General features: G+C 41.0%; 1 protein-coding gene across 1 annotated transcript in view; it reads right to left on the minus strand.

Moving 5' to 3' along the window:
* LOC308092388 (mixed lineage kinase domain-like protein) overlaps positions 1–21,328 on the minus strand; it is a gene marked incomplete at its 5' end in the record, with an annotated part of 98,566 nt that extends 77,238 nt beyond the window's left edge. Inside the window, 10 exons of the mRNA XM_080438249.1 lie at positions 14,901–14,958; positions 15,702–15,848; positions 15,947–15,996; positions 16,177–16,319; positions 16,909–16,993; positions 18,082–18,211; positions 18,837–18,937; positions 19,954–20,131; positions 20,527–20,622; positions 20,881–21,328. Of these exons, the coding sequence (XP_080294375.1) occupies positions 14,909–14,958; positions 15,702–15,848; positions 15,947–15,996; positions 16,177–16,319; positions 16,909–16,993; positions 18,082–18,211; positions 18,837–18,937; positions 19,954–20,131; positions 20,527–20,622; positions 20,881–21,328 (1,428 nt within the window). The 3' untranslated portion in view covers positions 14,901–14,908. The remainder of the gene's footprint in view (positions 1–14,900; positions 14,959–15,701; positions 15,849–15,946; positions 15,997–16,176; positions 16,320–16,908; positions 16,994–18,081; positions 18,212–18,836; positions 18,938–19,953; positions 20,132–20,526; positions 20,623–20,880) is intronic.
* Between the last annotated feature and the right edge of the window lie 975 nt (positions 21,329–22,303).

The raw sequence follows: 22,303 nt of genomic DNA on the forward strand, positions 1-22,303 counted from the left end.
AGGTAGAAATCCCTTTTCAGGGTACTGCTGTTCATCAGTTAGAAATGAGGTTTATGCATTTATTAATGTTAACTGCTTAAAAATGTACTAAATGTAGATGACAAAGAACCCAACAATCAGTGACATTGTAGTGTGCATGCTTACCGTTTGATTTAGCACATGTAATGTAGATAAAATAATCCATCAAGATACTGCATATGGAAATGTAATCAAATTCAGTTGAGTTTATTGCTACACCTCTAGTCTCAACACAAATGTAGATAATTCATTTAAGTAATTTAGACCTTCGCGTTGCAATGTGTTTCCCAAGTATTTAGAATGATTTGTAGTGAAGTGGTTAAACCGAGTATCCACGCTAAAACTTATTTTGTTCCATTGTATTTGCAGGCTGCTCAGTACAAGCACGGCTCAATCCTCCATGAGTGGAATCAACATCCTATTAATATAATTCATTTAGAAATATTAGGGAAGAGCCGGGACAAACGCCGCATCTTTTTTTATTTCCCTCCCTGCACAGAGATGAATTAATTTCATGTAACCATACTTTTTTTTGTGAATAAGAGACACTTGTCCTCTCCCATTACCCGCCGATTTCTTTCATTTCTGGTGAAACGAGTTGGGACGAACACCGCATACTGTACATGGGGGACGAACGGCGCGATTGGATAAAGCGTCCTAAAACAAACAAATAAGTTACATTTCTGGCATCTAACGCTCATTGATGCTTCAGTAGAATCCTACGAGCCAATGACCATGCTGATTGTCAAATAAATGTATCATGTTAATGTCGACATTGTCTTAGTTCAATCCTCAGCTTTTGTGTAGGGTTACACATAATGTCCACTCCATGTCCACTCCATGTCCACTCCATGTCCACATCACACTGGAGCCAACACTCCCCTGTGCCAACACTGGTACAGGGGAGGGTGATCACTGGCACACTGGCATAAGTGTGAGAGAGAGGATTTCTTCATTTAAAATGTAATATTCAAAAAAGGTTTAGTCAGTTAAATTAAAGGGACTACACCATGAATTTTTACTTTTTCTTCTTTTTTGTGTGTTTTTGGTCTCCCCTACCTCTCTTCTATCCCCAAAATACCCCAGTTTGAACACTCAGGCTTTCACAGCAAATCTGGGGTTTTCTGTGAATTGGTCTCAAAACATAGCCTGGTAAACCCTCCCTCCGAAAATCTCATTTCCATTTGATTTCAGGAGTGAGTCTGGCCTGATCCGCCTTTCTGCAATATTGGCTGTGTAAGCCAAACGGCCGAGCCTATCAGCGTCGTCGCTCATTGTTCTGTGATTGACAGCTTACGTTGGCCAATCAGGTGGCGAGTTCGAGTGAGCCCAAAACACGAACGGCAGCCATCTTTTTCTTGTGCGCTATATTCTCCGCTATTTTTTTACTTCAAAAAGCTCTCTAACTTCTATTTTGAGGCACGGAATTTACTTATAAGATATCGTTTGGATAGAATTTAGTTGTTTAACTTCATATATGTGGTCAATTAATCATGACAAAGCCTATTTAAAAATAAAAATGTAGAGAACCGGTAGGGGCAGGCAGTGACACCCATGTATCCGACTAAGGCAACCCATTTTGGGCAATGGCCGTCTCAAAAGTCCTGTTGCGTCACATTAGACTGGTGAACTGCTGATTGGCTGAAGGGGGAAAATTATCATTGGCTGAAGGGGTTGTCAGTCAACGGTATTACTCCCGCCCAACTCCAGCCCACAGCCAATATTGCAGAATGGGCGATCAGCCCAGACTCACTCCTGAAATCAAATGGAAATGAGATTTTCGGAGGGAGGGTTTACCAGGCTACTCAAAACAGGCCAAACTGATTTGCACCCTCACGTGACGTCACGTCAGGGTACAATCCCTCCCGTTTTTCAGTTCCAACCAAAAATATATATATATATATATATATATTATACGTAGCCTGCGAGTTAGTTCTGGCAGCATACACTCGAGAGAGATTCTATGTGGCTGTTACAGCGTCATGCAGACTCATAAAGTACGTCATACTCTGACGTGGCAGTCAGCTGTCCAATCGGGCGGGTTATTTAAGCTCACCTTCATCTGTGTTCTGTCTGCTTTGTGTTTCATAGGTGTTGTCATGCAGCGTTTACTCCCACCACCACCCCAGCACCACCAGTGGGCTCTGCTATTGGTTCTGTTTCCCATGGGGGGTTGTTATGTATATATATCTCCCTGCTCTTAAAGGTTAATGATGGTTGTCTTAATTATGCTGAGCAGGGAGAAAAAAATTTGCAGAGCCTGAACGCCAAAATAAAATATATTACATCCACTCTTGTATTCTCATTCTATATATTGTTTCATTATTTGGTCTGTAATATTGGTTCAATCTATTCGTGAGTTATCTGACAGAAATATATTTATTTTTTTTATTATTTATTTTCTTATTATTATTATAATTCTTTTTACACACAGAACCAGGAGATAACATGCATACAAACTGGCTCAAAAGTGCCCCGTGCCAAACAGGACGATGTGGTATTGCAGGTGAAAGTGCTTTATAAGCCAGAGAGAAGTTAGTTGGAATGAGTATATCTGAGGCTTGATTTAGGCTCAAACCTTTTGAAAAACGTTTGAGGGACATAAACAATATGATATTAAATATTATCATTATTATTTAAATTCATGGTGTAGATCCTTTAAGTCCACTCACATCTATATTCAAATTACATCCTGCACATAATTCTGCATTCATTCAAGCTGATAACTCTGACTGGGGAGGCAGTCTGGGAGCTGGGTGGGTTATTGCTATTAATGATCATTACATCCTGAAAGAAAATGTACTTTACTGGAGTATGTCCAGTTTTCAGTACTTTTACTTCTACTCCACTGCATCTCAGAGGCAAATATTGTACTTTTACTCCACTATAGTTATTTGAAAACTTTAGTTACTAGTTACTTTGTAGATTTTGATTGTTATTACAAAACATACATTAACCACTTCAACCCTATATATATTTCGGCCGTTTGAAAATAGCCGATCTACAAGCTCACAATGCGTCACATCGCATTGTGAGCTTGTAGATCTGCTATTTTCAAAAGATTTGTACCTAGAGTGTTTACCAGATTACAAATACATTACATTCCATTTATCCAAGTACTTTTAACTGCCTAGCAGAGATGGGGACTCGAGTTAGGGACTCGGACTCGAGTCGCACTCGAGTTGCCAAAAACGAGACTCTCGACTCGACTCTGACTCGCCCCTCAAAGACTTGAGACTTGACTCGACTCGAGCCTCAAAGACTTGAGACTTGACTCGACTCGAGCCTCAAAGACTCGTGGACAATCTTTATTTTATGTTTTTTTTTTTTTGACAAATAAATGAATGAAATGCCCAAGAAACTTCCACTCCCCTGTCCCCCCCCCGCAAAGAAACCTCTGCTCCAGTGCGCGCTGCGCGGAGCCGGCTTCAGTCAAGCTGTTTCGTGCTGTTCATTAACTAAAACATGGAGAGGCGAGCGCAACAGCTGCTATGTGTGTGGCCGCCGCGGCCTTTCATCATAAAGTTTAAATATAAAAACTTCGAAATTAAACAAATATGTTTAGCTCAGAATCAGCTATATAACCTCAGTTATCTTGGCGTATGCTTACATTTTTTATAAGATGGTCGGATCATCTGTGACAGCACGTTTAGGAAACATCGGATTTTCATTTCGTTAAACCCAGCTGGGTGAATATTCAACACTTCACCACGGTAAACGCTACGCTCATGTAATGTTCACTGCATAAAAGCTGTGGTTCTCAAACCTTTTCAGGCCGTGACCCCCAAAAGAATCATATTTGAAATGGGGATCCACATTTAGTTTGACTCGATTCCACAGATAAATATTGTGAAAATAGCAGATCTACAAGCTTGCGAGGCATTGTGAGCTCCGTTGTGGTCCCGACCTAGCTGTAGTATACAACCCTCGTAGACGTATTTATGATTCTGAATCATAAATACGTCTACGAGGGTTGTATACTACAGCTAGTCCCGACCCACAGGTTGAGAACCACTGACTACAAGCAAGTGACATGTCTATGACAGCTGAGGAGACACAGAGATATCACGCCACTGCTGAGAAGATAAGACGCCACTGCTCTGCTCGCCTAACCTGTGCGCAACAGGGCATATCTCCGCCAAGCCAGGGTGACCTACCCAGGCCCATGAAATGCATATGCAGGCATAGTAGCCAATTAGAATGAAATCTGCAAAAACTGACTCATATACTGATACAGAACCATATTGGCTATATATTATCGCTGTCGGGTGGAAATCTTGTATGTTCCTTTTTTATTATTATTTAAAAACAATTTAAAATCGTGAAAATAGCCAATCTACAAGCTGTAATTATTAATAATTAAGAAATACTATATTTTAAAGAGTGAAAAATCAACTAAAGTCATTATTAGTGCAAGTTCAATCACATTTCATTTGAATGAAAATAAATTGTGGGGAAAATACATAAAATCTCTAATCTGTGAATCTAATGTGATTTATTATGACCTGTCTATACTTTTACATCTATGCCTTCGTGTGTGTGTGTGTGTGTGTGTGTGTGTGTGTGTGTGTGTGTGTGTGTGTGTGTGTGTGTGTGTGTGTGTGTGTGTGCATAATAACTGTATTTCAGCCTTAGGCTACATCATATAAATACATAATTAAATAAATTAAGAATAGAATCCCCCCCCCCCCCCCCCCAATAAAAAAAAAAAAAAGACTTTAAAAAGACTCGAGACTTGACTCTGACTCGACCCTCAAAGACTTGACTCGGACTCGACTCGACTCAACCCTCAAAGACTTGAGACTTGACTCGACTCGTGCCTCAAAGACTTAAGACTTGACTCGGACTCGACTCGACTCAACCCTCAAAGACTTGAGACTTGACTCGACTCGTGCCTCAAAGACTTGAGACTTGACTCGGACTCGAGCTCAGAGACTCGTGGACATCTCTGCTGCCTAGTCATATTGGACCTGTATGCCCTGTGGTTAATGATTTGTGCCTGAGAGCGGTTTATCTGTGGAGGCCTCAACCTCATACTACACTGGGTAGGGTCTGTCATGATGTCATGGGCCCATCCTATGTGGTCACTACACTGGGTAGGGTCTGTCATGATGTCATGGAACCATCCTATGTGGTCACTACACTGGGTAGGGTCTGTCATGATGTCATGGGCCCATCCTATGTGGTCACTACACTGGGTAGGGTCTGTCATGATGTCATGGGCCCATCCTATGTGGTCACTACACTGGGTAGGGTCTGTCATGATGTCATGGGCCCATCCTATGTGGTCACTACACTGGGTAGGGTCTGTCATGATGTCATGGGCCCATCCTATGTGGTCACTACACTGGGTAGGGTCTGTCATGATGTCATGGGCCCATCCTATGTGGTCACTACACTGGGTAGGGTCTGTCATGATGTCATGGAACCATCCTATGTGGTCACTACACTGGGTAGGGTCTGTCATGATGTCATGGGCCCATCCTATGTGGTCACTACACTGGGTAGGGTCTGTCATGATGTCATGGGCCCATCCTATGTGGTCACTACACTGGGTAGGGTCTGTCATGATGTCATGGGCCCATCCTATGTGGTCACTACACTGGGTAGGGTCTGTCATGATGTCATGGGCCCATCCTATGTGGTCACTACACTGGGTAGGGTCTGTCATGATGTCATGGAACCATCCTACTGTATGTGGTCACTACACTGGGTAGGGTCTGTCATGATGTCATGGGCCCATCCTATGTGGTCACTTTGCTGGGTAGGGTCTGTCATGATGTCATGGGCCCATCCTATGTGGTCACTACACTGGGTAGGGTCTGTCATGATGTCATGGAACCATCCTATGTGGTCACTACACTGGGTAGGGTCTGTCATGATGTCATGGGCCCATCCTATGTGGTCACTACACTGGGTAGGGTCTGTCATGATGTCATGGGCCCATCCTATGTGGTCACTACACTGGGTAGGGTCTGTCATGATGTCATGGGCCCATCCTATGTGGTCACTACACTGGGTAGGGTCTGTCATGATGTCATGGGCCCACTGGTCAGACAACGGTTGTGAGCGATGTCCTTGATGGAAGGCAGTGAAGTCCCAATGATCTAGTGTGATGACAAAACACCTCATCTTTGTTTACCATGTTGTTATAGTTTTGAGAGTAATTTAAAAACAATATTATAGCCAATTCCCAATTCAATATGACAATAATACTAGCAAAGCAGAGGCCACTTTAACATGTTATACTTTGGCTATTCAAAAATAGCAGATATACACGCTCACAAGCACCGAGTGCCACGCTATATGAGCTTGTAGATCTGCTATTTTTGAAAAATTGTGAACTGAATTTTTGCAAACCTTAAATTATATATTTTTTAAGGAGAACATTTGTAACTCAAATCTTTGCTTCTGGGAGTCGCTGGAAAAAAATATTTTTAGATGGGGGTCCGTGGCCAAATAAATATCATTCTAGGGGTCCTTGACATGAAAAGGTTTTGCCAAAACCTTCAAATGGATATGAAAGTAGATGACAACAGGTGACCCCAAGTCACAGCAATTAATTATTGGGTGAGTAAACACGCGGTGGTACAACTTTAAATGCCGCTATGACGACTCCCCGACACAGGAGGGCATGGGAGTGATCTATGGCTGTGTACATGATTTGATTTGATTTGATTTTATTAGACGTTATACAGGAGAAAAACACATGTTACACCATGTTCATCATAGAAACGTCAAGGATACAGACACAGAAAAGTCTTGCGACTTGTTTTCATTGTGGTCCTTGGTCTGAGACAAACAACACTGCAACAAAATACATACAGGTAGACAGTACAGTAATAAATAAAACAATCAATTACTACACTACCTACAGCATAAATACATATAATCACATTGCTAACATAAGTGACCCTACTATGGGGCAACGTTTTCTAATAGCCATGCTTTGACCCTTGTCTTAAAAAGGAGATGGCTGCTGGTGCTCTTTATAGTCAGGGGTAGCGAGTTCCAGTTAACTGCTCCTCCAAATCTAAATGAGCGTTTTCCCATTTCAGTGGTGAACGTGGGCGTGGTCAGGTCTGCTATGCTGGCTCTGGTTAGGTGGGAATGGGCTTCACTACTCTTCTGAAAAAGATTACAGAGGTACACAGGGGCGCTGTTTAAGTAGATGTTATGCACCAGGTTCAGCTGTAGTTGAACTGACCTGGCTGCCAGAGGGAGCCAACCCAACTGCTGGAAATGATGTTTTCCAACATGGTCCCTTGCAGACAGCCCCAAGACAAGCCTGACCAACCTATTTTGAGAAACCTGCAACTTCTCTTTTAGGGCTTTGGTTAGGCCATCGTACCATGAGCCGATGGCATAGTCAAAACAACATAAAACCAGTGAGTTTGCTAATAAGTGAAGACTGGCAGAGTCCAGAAACTGCGCTTTCCTGGCTAAGAATTTGGTTCTACCATTTACCTTACTAATGGTCTTAAGAGCCATGTTTTCACCACCCAGGCTGCGATCAAGCAGACAACCAAGGTAGCTGACTGAGGGTTTAGCCGGAAAGGACTGGCCCCCAAGAGTGATACTGGGAGAGGCCAGTTTGTGCAACCTGGGCTGAGAACCAAATATAATATATTCAGTTTTGGCCATATGAAGGGATAATTTATTGTCTGAAAGCCAGGTCTTAATACGATTGAATTCCTTGACAAGGGTGCCATTCAACTTGTCTACATCCTCATCTGAGGCCAGGATGGCTGAATCATCCGCGTACAAGAACAAATTAACAGTACAGGCAGCTTGGAGGTCGTTTATGAAAATTAGAAACAACAGGGGGCCCAAAACACTCCCTTGCGGGACGCCGCAGGTCACAGGCAGAGCCTTTGAGAGATGGCCTTGAAAGTCTGTGATTTGATCCCTGTCTGAAAGATACGACATAAACCAATTTAAGCTAGAAGAGCTCAGGCCTAAGGCTGAAAGTTTGTTGAACAGTAAGCCGTGGTGTACTGTGTCAAAGGCTTTTTGGAGATCAATTAGGATCATTCCACTTAGCTTACCAGCTTCCATTTCAGATCTAATGAAATCAGTAAGGTAGAGAAGACATGAGTCAGTTGAGTGGGACTTCCTAAAACCAGACTGGAAAGTATACAGTAGTTTGGAGTCACTAAGGTACCCATAAAGTTGTTCATGAATTACTTTCTCCAGTACTTTGGAAGTGACACTGAGTATGGAGATAGGTCTGCAGTTTCCCGGGTCAGACCTATTACCCTTCTTAAAAAGAGGGATTGTTTTGGCATGTTTCATGTCCAAGGGGACAGTTCCTTGCTCTAGGGACAAATTAACTATGTGTGTGACACATGGTGCAATCAGGTCCGCTGCATCCTTTAGGAACCTTGCAGAGATGTTATCAAGCCCAGTGGCCTTGTTGGTGTTAAGGCTCTTTAACATTTTATTTATGTTTACAACAGTGACTGGCTTGAAAGAAAAGCTGTTAGGAGTGACACCGCGACGGTGTGAAAGCTTGCAGTTCTTTTTGCCCGTAGGTAACAGGGCCTGCAGGCAGACAAGCAACAAGTTTCATGGCAATAGAGGTGAAAAAAAGAGTTAAAGTGGTTTGCAATCAGGTTTTTGTTATACACCCTATTACCTTCAATATCTAGCGAGATACAAGGACTCGAATCTTTCGTAGGAATCCATGACGTGTACTGTATGCAGTGGCGTAACGGAGGGGCAGCAAGTGATGCGGTGCGGGGGGGGCCGCCAGCAGGGGGGGCCCCGCCTGCGCTGATACAAATATTTTTACAGCAAAAAAAAAAAAAAAAAGTTTATATTGGTCAAATAGAACCGAATTAGACCCGAAATAGACCGAATTAGACCCGAATTAGACCCGCGCGGGGTTGTGCACGCACACGTGGGCCTCACGTGAAACTCCCGCGGGGAGGCCCCGCGATTCTGCGTTACGCCACTGACTGTATGTCATCTCATAGCCCTAGAATGGGTGTGACTTGTTGTTGTTGGCTGTAACTAGAAACTTCTTCAAGCTCCTGAAGAGATGATTCTCCTAACCTAGACGTTGATAAGCTGTTTTTGAAGCGCCTATATATATATATGTCTGTTGTCTGTTGTCTGTTTACATGCTTTCTAGCAAGCAAACTGTCTAGACTAGACTGTTTGGTTGCTAGAAAGCATGTAAGTTTATTGTTTTGTATTTTTTTAATTACATTTTTTTTAAACTATTTTTTTTTTTAAATAATTTTGGAAACTTATTCTGGATTTGGATTTGGTTTTGTCCATTCTGTCCACCTCGCCCTCATCAGAACGAACTCTCTTACACTTATATAAAAATAATCAATGACCAAATGTCTAACAAACAAATAGCCTAACTGCAGTAGAAACTGCATCGACTAATTTCTTCTTTACAAAACACAATATGATATAATAACAGGCTACAAGAACACATCAATATTCCTTCATTATTAACCTCCTGGGGGTGTGGCATCTGGGGTCGGGTTTTTGTTGCTAATCAGCAATAAAGAATAATTTGGAACAATTTGTATGTTTATTTAAATCAGTCCTGATAATTGTGTTACTGTATTATGTATATCATTTTTTTAAATCTTTTTCATTTTTGCGGGTTGGTTCAGGTTCCTCTCTGATTAACATATATGTTTTCATTTGCTGTATCACTAGTGGCAAATGATGTTCAGGTTGGTCACACAGGGTTAATAACAGCCTGAGGTTGGTACTTAATGCATGTTCCAGATGACAAAACAGAGGTTACTGTCATAATAGTCTCTCGAGACCGACTGTAGGTTCCCACAATCTTCTAATGTTTCCACCTATTGCTTAATTTATGCTCCATCATGCGACAGTGCCGCGTGCCAAAAATAGCTGATCTACAAGCTCACAATAGGTTGCATCCGCTGTAACAGTATGTCACATATGGCCTTACCACCTGACCTTGCAAGTACATTTGCGAGAGCCATGGCATTTTGTTTGTAGGTGTAATGGTTTTCTGCTGGTGTCACTCCAAATAGAGCCACAAGGGGGCATAATTGTATATTAGTTTCAAATATTTCAGACATGATTTCAAAGATATTTGTCCAATACAGCTTAATGTTATATTATATTTATTTTACATTTTTAATTTCTCACCATCCAACTTGATCATTAGACAGACAGACTTTTTTCATCCCCCAACATAAATTTGACTGATTTGAAAATGTTAAACACAACAGTTGTTAAAGCCAACATGGACCTATGACGGTATGTGTTTGCCCAAGGAGTCCTAAATAAAGTCATCTGGAGAACGTTGCTCAAGGATCAGCGTTATGCACTGTATCAATCCACCATAGAACCGAGCAGGACAGAACACTGTATCAATCCACCATAGAACCGAGTAGGACAGAACACTGTATCAATCCACCATAGAACCGAGTAGGACAGAACACTGTATCAATCCACCATAGAACCGAGTAGGACAGAACACTGTATCAATCCACCATAGAACCGAGTAGGACAGAACACTGTATCAATCCACCATAGAACCGAATAGGACAGAACACTGTATCAATCCACCATAGAACCGAATAGGACAGAACACTGTATCAATCCACCATAGAACCGAATAGGACAGAACACTATGTGCCGCAGAGACACATGAGGGAGTCAGGGAGAGTGCACAGAACTCAATACGGGGTCCGCTCATCAGAAACTAATGAAACGGCACACGGGTCCATTCACAAGAAGTGACGGGTCGGGGTCGGGGTCCAACAGCTCGGTGCTGTTCGGGTCCGGAACTCAGATTTCTAACAATGCCCCGGGTCCATTCGGTTTCGGGTAATATTTTCGCGGGTCCATTCGGGTAACGGTCCTTCTTATTGGACTAGGGGCCGGGTCCATTCGGTTCCGGGTAATTTTTTCACGGGTCCATTTGGGTACGGGTCTTTATATTTTACCTGTGAAGACCTCTACTGCATGTATAACCCCCCCCCCCCTCTAAACTGAAACAAATGCATTATGTTTTCTAATGTTTAATGAAATAAAAGGTATTTGAACGATATTTGTGAGTTCTGGTGATGCTTTGCTTTTGCTTGGAAAGATCATCCGAACCATGCACCCGATTAAGAAATGAATAATAGAAGATGAGTTGTGCTCACATTCTCTTAAGTTATACTTAATTGTCAACGCCTGTTCATTGTTCCCCATAAAACTAATTTAGTTAAACTGATGGTAAGCCACAACAAGCATTTCAATGGTCCATGTTCTGCGAGAGAAAGGGCTTAACTTTTATATGAAACACGTGTTAATGTTGGAGAAATCTGACATGTTAACAAAACAGTCAAAAAGGCAGGGACTTTAAATTTACACCGACATTATGCCTTATGCATACAATATCAATTAGTATACAGGCCAGTTGTTGAAGTATTTTGCATCCTGAACCATAATACATGGTACAAAATATGCATAAACACCAAGGTAATTCTTATAGTAGAAAAGGTAACGTGGTGAGGTGCTGCATTCTCTGGCACCATATGAAGTTGTTTTTCATTTATTGACCTTTCGGCAGATAATCAATCAAATGACATAACAAATAGGCTATCATACATTTCGTTGCTGTCGGGCATAAACCTCTTATATCCATATTTTAGTTTTTTTTTGTAAATTAACGCCCTACTTGATGATACTAAGCGTCACACAAAAGTATCAAAAATAGCAGATCTGCAAGCTTGAAATGCTAGTAACTTTTGTTGATCTGTTCCATTTGTGGCAACCGCCAACCAGTGGTGGAAAAAGTACTCACATTTTGTACTTAAGTAAAAGTATCTGCAATGTAGAAATGCTCTGTTACAAGTAAAAGTCCGGAATTCAAAATGTACATTAGCCTACAAAAGTATTGATATCAAAATGTACTTAAAGTACCAAAAGTAGAAAATATTCATTGTACAGAATGTCCCATTTGGCCATTTCATAATTTTTCAAATGTTATAAAATGTTTTAAAATCATTTGAAAATAGCAGATCTACAAGCTCACAATGCCTCGCATTGAAGCGGTTTTGTAATAATAATCAAAATCTACTAAGTAACTATAGTAACTAAAGTTTTCAATGATCTTGGATGATCTTCAAAATAGTGTTTGCACTTTCTCCCCTTTCCGTGCATCTACATAAAGGTTCAGATTTCAAATATAAAGTGCTTACCTCATGGACACGGATGTTACAATTATGTACGGGCCCTCAAAAGTACCTGTATCTTCCGTATTGTTCAATAAAAAGCATTTTTATTCGATCTGTGGTTATTTTCTCATAGAGTTATAATGTATCAGAGTGCAATACACCGCCCAACCGATAGGGCCAAGTATTGAAAGCATATACGAAAATACAGAGAAAATGGCCAACAATCGGATTAAAATGCTTTTTATTGAACAAAACGGAAGATACGGGTACTTCTGAGGGCCCTTACATAATTTTAACATCCGTAACCATAGGGTAAGCACTTTATATTTGAAATCTGAAAGTTTAAGTAGATGTACAGGCCAAAATAGAAGAAAGTGCAAAAACCAGGTTGAAGTTCATCCATGACGGTCGTGACAGACAGCCGTCGTGTATCCATAGCTGCCCCATGTTGGCCATAATAATCTGTTGTTGTTTCTGATTATGAATTAATTAAGGATCCATTATTTTATGCCTACCTGGAGGTTAATAGGCCTACTCTGACTTGTGTTTGGTTGTTTTGTTTTGTATTAGTGTTTTATCATTTCACAGAGTACTTCAGTTTTTTTGTTTTTGTTACATTCCTTAGCCAATAATTTGATGACCAGCAGAGTCTCCGGTAGGAGTCTCCTACTGACCGATGACTCGGGCATCAAATAATGATGAAATAATAATTAATTAATGGCTCAGGAATGCGACAAAAACTAAAAAAGCACCATGAATTCAAGGCTTCATGGGGTGTGTAGTTGATAGAAAATAATATTTTTTTGGGGTGAAGGCCTACTCTAATGTTAATTTTTTTCTAAAACAAACGTGTACAGTATACATTATCATTAGGACCCCCTCGAAATGCTACACCTCAAGGGGTTATTATTCATAATAAAGAATTTCAATCATCATCATGTTCTCAATCTCATCATCTTCTACCCTGCTGTGTGTTCACCCCGCCCTCTAGTGGTTTCAAATTGCCATTGTAATAGTAACAGACGACGTCATACTGGTTGCAAATGAACCCCATTCTATCAGGTCTCGCTAGGGCACGCAGCACTAGCCAACACACAAAAGGGGGTTGAGGTGTGCTGAAACCAGCACACCCCGAAACAACAGGTTGAGAATTGATTGCATGAAACAATCACCTGTGCATCCAGTCTCAATGTTAGTAAACAAATAATTGGTCTATAGAATGGGGAGTTTGGATCATTCTTTGCACAAAGAATTGCTGTGTAGCATATTTGTAGCAATTACAGCTGAACCTGCTTTGATGTACACAGTGGTTCAATGTGTCACATGTACTTGCTTTACCTAATAATAATAATAATTCATGAACTGCTTAAACTGCTTAGGCCACAGTTGAGATTTAAAGCTAATTTCAGTATCCCTCTTCCAATGTAATAAAATGTGTATCACTTTTACTCTTTGTATTACTTTTGAGTGTGCGTGCGTGTGTGTAGAATTGTTCATCAGAACTGAAGCCATTCAGTTGCATCTGCTTTGATCTACAAAGAGGCAACACACTATCAGGCTTATGTGGAGATGGACCCCTCACAACCTGCGGTTAGTTTTCTTAAAGTTTTCATCATAATTGCCTGTCAAAGCATATAGGACCCTGGATGACAAACTCTATTGATCCTTGTTTATAATGGTAAAGCTGTCAGAGAGCACTCACAACTCACGTGGTCATATTGCACTATTGTTTAATAACCAGGTTCATTTACACAATGATATCAACAACAGATATACAGCGAAGAGTCATGTTATACAGTACCTCCCAAACACACTGATACGACTACTTCTCATCCTTAAGCCCATGACCCACATCATTCCAACACACTTTGCTAGTTTGGGAGGCAGACCAGAGGCAGCTCCACTGATCACGTCCAACCCAGATTTGGCTCTAACAAGGGTTTGAATTCGTTCTCCTGCTATGCCACCAAAATGTGGAATGCCACTGGGATTGGTATTTAAGACAGTCAAACTCAATACCCTCATACCTGTCTAACTACTTCTCCAAAGTGAGTGACACACCCACAGCCACAACACTAGAGGGAGCTAGAGGACCATGATATGATCTGGTACCACACAAAGTTACAATGTGGAATGCCCTGACACCATCCAATAAAGGATGTGAAACACTGGTTTCTTTCAAAACTGGCCTGAAAATTCTTACATTTCTGACTAATAAAGTATTCAATCAATCAATCAATCAATAATCATGTCCTGAACATAATCAACCCCAACCCCAACCCCTGAACATAATCAACCCCTGAACATAATCGACCCCAACGGAAACAAGTCCGCAAGGACTTTTTTGGCCGGACCTTTTAGACAAAAGCATTATAAATGTAACTGTGTTGTTTTACATTCTTTTGCCTAATAAAAATTTCAATCAATCAATCAATCAATCAATCAACCCCTGCTCATTCTTCTCCATAAAAATCATATTATTAAATTGATGGTCAGCCACATCTAAACATCTATTTTGATGGGCCGTGTCCATGGAGAGAAAAGGCTTTATCTCCCACGTGTACAAAAAGGCAGGAATTGTAAACTTACACTAACATTAAACCTTAATATTTTTGGAGGTTGAACAGTGACGAGACTTTTAGGTCCTGAACTGTAACACATGGTACAATATACATCCATGCATAAACACCATGCTGTTCCTTCTTCTGAGAACACCTGCTGGCTTACTCCTCCTCCAACTGCTCCACCACCTGGCGCAGCTTGTCCACCAGCACTGTAGAATAGAGATAAATATCATTTATTTTGTGGGAGGTTTACGACTGAAATCAAAAGGCATGAGTTGAAATGACCAAAGGGGTACAGCAACAGTGACCAATGAGGTTAGGGTTAGAGGAACACAAAGAACGCTCGCCCCGGGTCAAATCCGGCGACCTCGTAACAGTCACCATCAGGTATTCCTAAACGTAACCTCAGTAAAACAAATACAAGAATACAAGAACCGCTGGGGACGATCGGTCCGTGGAAAACATTGGGGAGAGTGTTTTGGGGCGAGTGTTCCGGTTACCAGTTAGAGAGATAAAACCGGTGGTATTGACAATAAAATAAACTGTAATTTAATGCATTTTGACACAGTTTGCATTTCCGGTCTGGAGTGAGTAGACAAACCGGGATGAGACTCTTCACCCCATTGGAATAGTTTGCCCAGTCTACTCTAAATGGTAAATGGACTGAATTTATAGAGCGCTTTACAATGTATTTCACATTCACACATTCACACATTGATAGCAGAGGAAACCATGCAAGACACCAACCTACTCATTGGGAGCAGTTAGGGGTTCAGTGTCTTGCTCAAGGACACTTCGACACTTAGCCAGGAGGAGCCAGGGGTCGAACCTGGAACCTTCGGATTCCAAGACGCCCGCTCTACCTCCAGAGCCACTGCCGCCCCACTACTCTACTCTTGGCTTCCCTGGGATAACACTCAACCCGGGTCTAAAAGAAGCTAAACACAATTACCTCCAGCTGTTGGCCTTTGGAAAGGATCATACCCACGACAGGCATTGATCAGTTCTCTCAGCTTTTTAGGACAGTCCGCAGGAAGTGGTTCTAGCACTCGCTTCTCCGCACACACTCTCTTAAAGATGTGGAGATCTGTGGTACAATCTGTTATGAGAGAAATTGTTTTAAAATACATACAAAGTGTAAAGAAAGTGTGCAAGAAAGGTGCAGTCTGCGTTAACCACTGTTTTTAGGACACGCACCGTCAAGGGGGTTCTTGCGCGTTGCGATTTCCCACAGGACCATTCCGAGACTGGGAAAATAAAATAAAAATACAGTGTGGTTTGGTTCATTAATTCATTTCAGTTTTTGGCTATATAGGCCCAATTAGAATTAATTGGTTATCCTCTGAACTTTATTGTATTATGTATGCATTTTATTTGTTTGTATGTTTTATACTATGTTATTATTCTTATTACTGTAGAGGACTGACCTGTAAATCTCACATATCTTGCAGTATGGATGGTTGACACTGTCCAGCTCTTCAGGTGATCGGTAGCGCAGGCCGCACTTCTTTGGGCCCTCAGGGCTCCTTCTCAAGGACGTCTCTGTTTGTGCCAGCTCCAAACCACCCAGCTAGTGACAAGACAGACAACCAACCAATGAATGATAATACAACATAATAATTACCATAGAAAATAGAGAAAAAGGTGTTGGTAGCAGTGACTGATGTCCATAAAACAAAAGTCACTAAGGAATATTTACTAGCTATATTAAAATTGTTTACTTTAAACCATTAAGACCGGGAAAGCATCTGTGTAGATTTTAGCTATATAGCAACATATTTATTTCCAGAAAAATAGCAGACATACAAGCTCACTTGTACGTCTGCTATTTTAGAAAAATGTGTTTGGAAGTGTTGCATTTGTTGCATTTTTAGCCTCCTTCTGGTTGTTTATGTTGAGTTAGCAAAATGTTTTTCTCAATGGTAGTGGATGGAGAGAGAGAGGATATTTGTCCAGCCAAGCACAACAGCAACCAACGGGCGTGAAGAGACTTGACAAAGGGTCAATTAGCCGAAAGAATAAGATTAAAATTGTTACATTTGAAAGATCATATGCATGCAGTGAGCTGTGAACAAAATCAATCAAGGCAAAATTAATAATTTTTAGTAATTTCATACCAACTTAATATAAAATATATGCTTTATATTTAACTCTCATACCTTAACTCTGTAGCCTTCAGCTACCATGAACTTGTCGCTGGTGATGCTCCCATGGACTTTGGATTTTTGTTCTGACTGATGTAATCTGAGAGGAAACAATAGTAGTCAGTGTGTAACTTATCAGAATCAACTTGCAAGAGATTCAACAGAAGTCAAAAGCTTTATTAGAATGACATATCGTCTCTGTCGGGTGGCTCATACTGTATGGCCAAAACAATTACTTTTCAGGATTCAAATTCAAAAATAGCAAAAGTATCAGATCTACAAGCTCAAACTCTGCTACTGGATCTACTTTTGATGCTTTTGTGTGACGCTCTCTAGTGTGATCAAATAGGGCATTAATACGGAAAAAAACACACAAAGTAAAAATCTGGAGACAGGAGGTTTCTACCTGACAGCAACTATATGATTGTGCCAGTGATTTGATCACCTAAATCACTAAAGAACCACTGAAGCACCAACATTTGTTTAAATTGTCCAGTGGTGTGTTCTACAGTGTTACGCTATACACGTAGTATGCCGTCCAAGAAAATGTGGGGAAAAATCGCATACCCTCCTGTAACCATCCGAGGAAGCGTACCTGATACGCAGGAGGAGGGGCTGGGGGCAGCATGAATGTAAACTTCAGTTTAAATAGCCTTTTTCATGATAATGTGGCGTCTGAGGTGAAGGCTTACGTAAGGATAAGGATAATTCCTTTTAACAGGTCGTTCATGAAAGACCTTGCGGTCTTGTTTCCAATGAGAACCTGTGAGCAATTAGGGGTTAAGAGTCTTGCTCAGGGACAAATTTCATTTCATCGACACATATGCTGGCCTGGCCTGCAATCGAACCTGGGGCAACCAGGGCCTCTGGCTCCCTAGGCAGGCTCACTAACCACTCAGCTATGGCTATTGTCTTGAGGTGATAATGACCGCTGGCTATTGGAGATTCGAAGTAATTCACACATTAACTACTTAACAAAAGAGCAGTTATTTCATTCAGTGACCACCACGCACACGTGTTTATGTGCTTGTGGGAGGGAATAATTATCGTATACCCCCCAAAAAGACCTAGAACACACCACTGGAATGTACCATGTCAAAACGTCAAGTCAGATTCTTACTTATTGAACTCATTCTGAATCTAATTGGTTTGTTTTTCTCTACCAAAGACTTTCCACTGAGAACTCACCTGTAGATGCCCTGTGCAGCATCCAAACACATGCGAGCCTTCCTGACCCAAGGTAGTTTACACTTCAAGTTGTTGTCCAAAACCTCTCTCAGACTTCCCTTGGCACAGTACTCCATGACTATCTGTCCTGCTGGCAGGGAAAAGGAAATCTCATATGTTATAGGACAGTGGTTCTAAACCTTTTTAGGCTGCGACCCCCAAAAATAATCACATTTGAACTGGGGACCCCCACCCTGATAAGCACTTGGAATTGTAGGAGTTGAGGCATTACATTTAGTTTGACTCTGTTCCCACAGATAAATATTGTGAAAATAACAGATCAACAAGCTCACAATGCCTCGCACAGCGAGGCGTTGTGAGCTTGTAGATCGTATTGTGAAAATAGCAGATCTACAATCTCACAATGCCTCGCAAAATGAGGCGTTGTGAGCTTTTAGATTGTAATTTTTTTGCCTCTTTCTTATATTATTTGACAATTTGGCCAATGTTTGACCAGTTTTTATAGTTTGTTGATGCATCGATGATTCATTTAATTTATTTTTTATTTTTTATTAAAAAGGTCTTAAAAGTCCTTAAATTGTCACTTTAATGTCATCTGGGGACCCCCTCAAAATCATGACCCTGGGGGTCCTGACCCACAGGTTGAGAACCACTGATATAGGAGACAGGCACAAAGTAGAAAAATGAAAGCAGATGATGACGTGGTTTCAATAATTCTTCTCAACAAGTAAAGCACAATTATAAAAATGACTCACCATCGGCACCCTCGAAACAGACTCCAAACATCCGCAGTATGTGTGGCGATGCATAGTTCATCATGGTTGCGATCTCCCTCTCGAATATCTTTATCACCTCACTTTTAGGGAAATAATACAATACATAGGTTAACACCCAGCCAGGCCCGCTCTCTCCCCACACTGTATAATAATACAATACATAGATTAACACCCAGCCAGGCCCGCTCTCTCCCCACACTGTATAATAATACAATACATAGATCAGTGTTTATCAACCCTGGCAAACGTCCCAATTTTGGGCCGGGGCTACTGCTGAGGTGTGCCGCGCCGTTTGAAGAAGGTTTGAAAAAATATCATTTTGATTTTTTTTTCTTTTCTTTACAATAATAATAATCAGGCATGCAAACAGCCCCGAGGTGAAAAGGGTGACAACATGCTGTTTTTTTTTCGGGTCAGGTGTCACACTATTGCCCTATTTGGATTCAAAACGGCTAGTGGAAGCTGAAAAGCCGTATCGTTTCGTGAAATTAGTGTGTGTGTGTATATATATATACCGTATATATATATATATATATATATATATACATACCGTATATCTAGGTGTGCCCTGGGATCTTTTGGCTATGCCAGGTGTGCCTTGGCACAAAAAAGGTTGATAAACACTGACATAAATTAACACCCAGCCAGGCCTGCTCTCTCCCCACACTCTACCTGATTGACAGTAATGTTAATCTATTTTGTTCATTTACAGCAGTGGTTCTCAAACTTTTTCATGCCAAGGACCCCCAAATTGATATGTATTTGGCCGCGGACCTCCTTCTGAAAATATTTTGTGCCAGGGACCCCAAAAAGAGAAGAAGTGTGTAAAAAAACATTATTCAAACTTTTCCAAACATCTCCGATATATTTCAAATAATTTAAAAAATGTCCAAAAATATTTATATCATTTATTTTAAGCCTAGAATCAAGCCATCCAGGCTCCTGGTGAATAATGACCATAAAACATTTTATTCTGTGAAAAATAAAGGGTATTTAAATGAGCAATTAAATATTCATTTTCTTCCTTCTTCACAGAATCATATATTGTATTATTATAGTATAAAAATTGTATCAATTAAAAACGTGTGCCGCAAACCCTGGTATAGTGATCTGTGGACAGAGGTATCTTTTGATGGCCACAGGATATCTCTTGTATTCTCCCTTGTAGACTTCACAGATGTCAGTTTTCATGATGGGCGTTTTGGGGAAATCAAAGATCAGGTCCCCAGGGATGATCTTTCGGATGCCTTCAGGAATGATCGCAGACTTCTGAACTGATGACGGCAAAACCACCATTGAGATTAAAGAAGAAAACAAAAACATCAGACAGCTGTCAGTGAAACTAAATCCCTTTCTGGAAAAAAACATTGATAGCACAGTCTAAAGTCACTGAGGGATACTGCTGTGAACATATGACATGACAAAACTGCATTCTATATTTACCACAGTGACTGGGGATTAGTTTTTCCTTAATTGTTTTATTCAAATTGAAAAAGTCTATATGCAAAGCATAATGTGAAATGTCTAACAAATAAATAACCCTTCCTCTGAAGTCTGGGATGGAAATCATCCAGATGTATTATGGGTGAAATACAAAGTGGAATAGTTCACAAACCATGCACTATATTGAATGATATGTGGCAACTGACCTTCAAAGTTGTTTACTTACGCATTTCAATCATTTGTTTCATGTCATCCGGTTTCAATGACATAGCATCCAGTTTCCCCTCCACAGTATCCTTTTGGTCCACCACATGTTGTAGCACTGTGAAATACATCTGATATTAAAGCCAATCACACAATCAACATTAACTTCATGAAGGCATACCTACGTGCAGCTTACATTGTAGACATTAGACACTGGTTCTGTAGAACCAGTGTCTACACTATTGACTATACAGTCAACACTGGTACACTAATAATAATAAAAATAATAATAATCATTAGACCTATTCCAAATTGAAATTCAGTTTTCAGCTCCCATACAACGCAAAAAAGAAAGACAAGACCCCCCTCCTCTCACTTTTCTGGATCTCTTCATGATCCTTCTTCCTGGCTGCCTCGTACTCTTTCCGTTGAGAATCTGCATCAAACAGCTTAGGATCCATCTGCACCGGCAGATTCAGGGACAGCACCTGGAACGCGTCGATGAGACGGTCGTTAAGGCTCTCAAACTCGTCCCCGTAGTTGTAGGTGTCCCAGAACTGCTTGATGATACTTTTTGTATCAGCGTTGTATTTTTTGACGACATCCGCAGCAGACTTGAGTGTGAGCGTGAGCTCCTTGAGGGCCGTGTACATCTTGGAGTCGGGAGAGATCTGGGCCCTTTTTCCCTGGATGGCCCTCAGCACTGGCTCCAGCCCTTTCACACGGTCTTTCAGACGCGTGCATCGTTTCTTGTTGGCCTTGACCTCCTCGCAGAGAGCGTAGAGTGTAGTCGCTATGCCAAAGATGGGGTCTATGAAATCCATGACTGAAGGGAGAAAGGGGGACAGATAGGTTGAACTGCAATAGACTGAATCAAAATGTTGCACGCACAAACAACATTTTCACCATGTTTAAAAGGATCCCTGGCTAATAAGCCAAATATGCCTTACATGCATTCCATACATTCCATAGGGCTAGACCACACATGGGCAAATGACATCATCAACTTGCGACGGGCATTGCCCATATTGAGTGAAAGATGAACTGTTTCTAAAAAAAATACAATATTTAAAAGGGATAGTTCACCCCCAAAATGACTCGATCGATTAGTTACCCCATGGAGACTTGAAATCATGGATATCTTTTAGTTTTTGTCGCGTTCCTAAGCCAATCATTTGATGACCGGCAGCGGTTCCGGTAGGAGACACAAAGAGTCTCCTTTGTGTCTCCTACCGGAACCGCCTACCGGTCTGCTGGTCATAAAATGATTGGCTTAGGAATGCGATCAAAACAAAAACATATCCATGAATTCAAGTCTCCATGGGGGGACTAATCCATAAAGAAAAAGTAATCTTTTGGGTGAACTATCCCTTAAAGGGCAATACCATTCATTTTCAACATTGAACTATGTCTTTAATACACCTTAGAGCTGTTGTGTGGAAATAAGAAAAAAGTCATGATGATCATCGACATACGCACGGTGTACTTTTGGCTCCGCCCTCTAGCCTCTCTGCATTCACTAGAATTGGGAATCTCACTTCCAGCTGAAGCAGTGCGTATGTAGTAGTTTATAATGGTATTATGGTTATATATCACATTTAGCAAGACATAGTACTTGTATATAATAGATATCAATTGGCTGAAAATGCTCTAATAAGTCTTAACTTTATATTCAAGACACACTGTTTCAGCTGGAAGTCATATTCCCCATTCCTATGAATGCAGCAGCATAGAGGGCGGAGCCAAAAGTAAACCGTGCGTATGTCACTGATCACATGACCTCAATCAATTCTCCAGTT

Source organism: Gymnoscopelus braueri (genome assembly GCF_963280865.1).
Source record: "Gymnoscopelus braueri genome assembly, chromosome: 9".
Lineage (NCBI taxonomy): Eukaryota > Metazoa > Chordata > Actinopteri > Myctophiformes > Myctophidae > Gymnoscopelus > Gymnoscopelus braueri.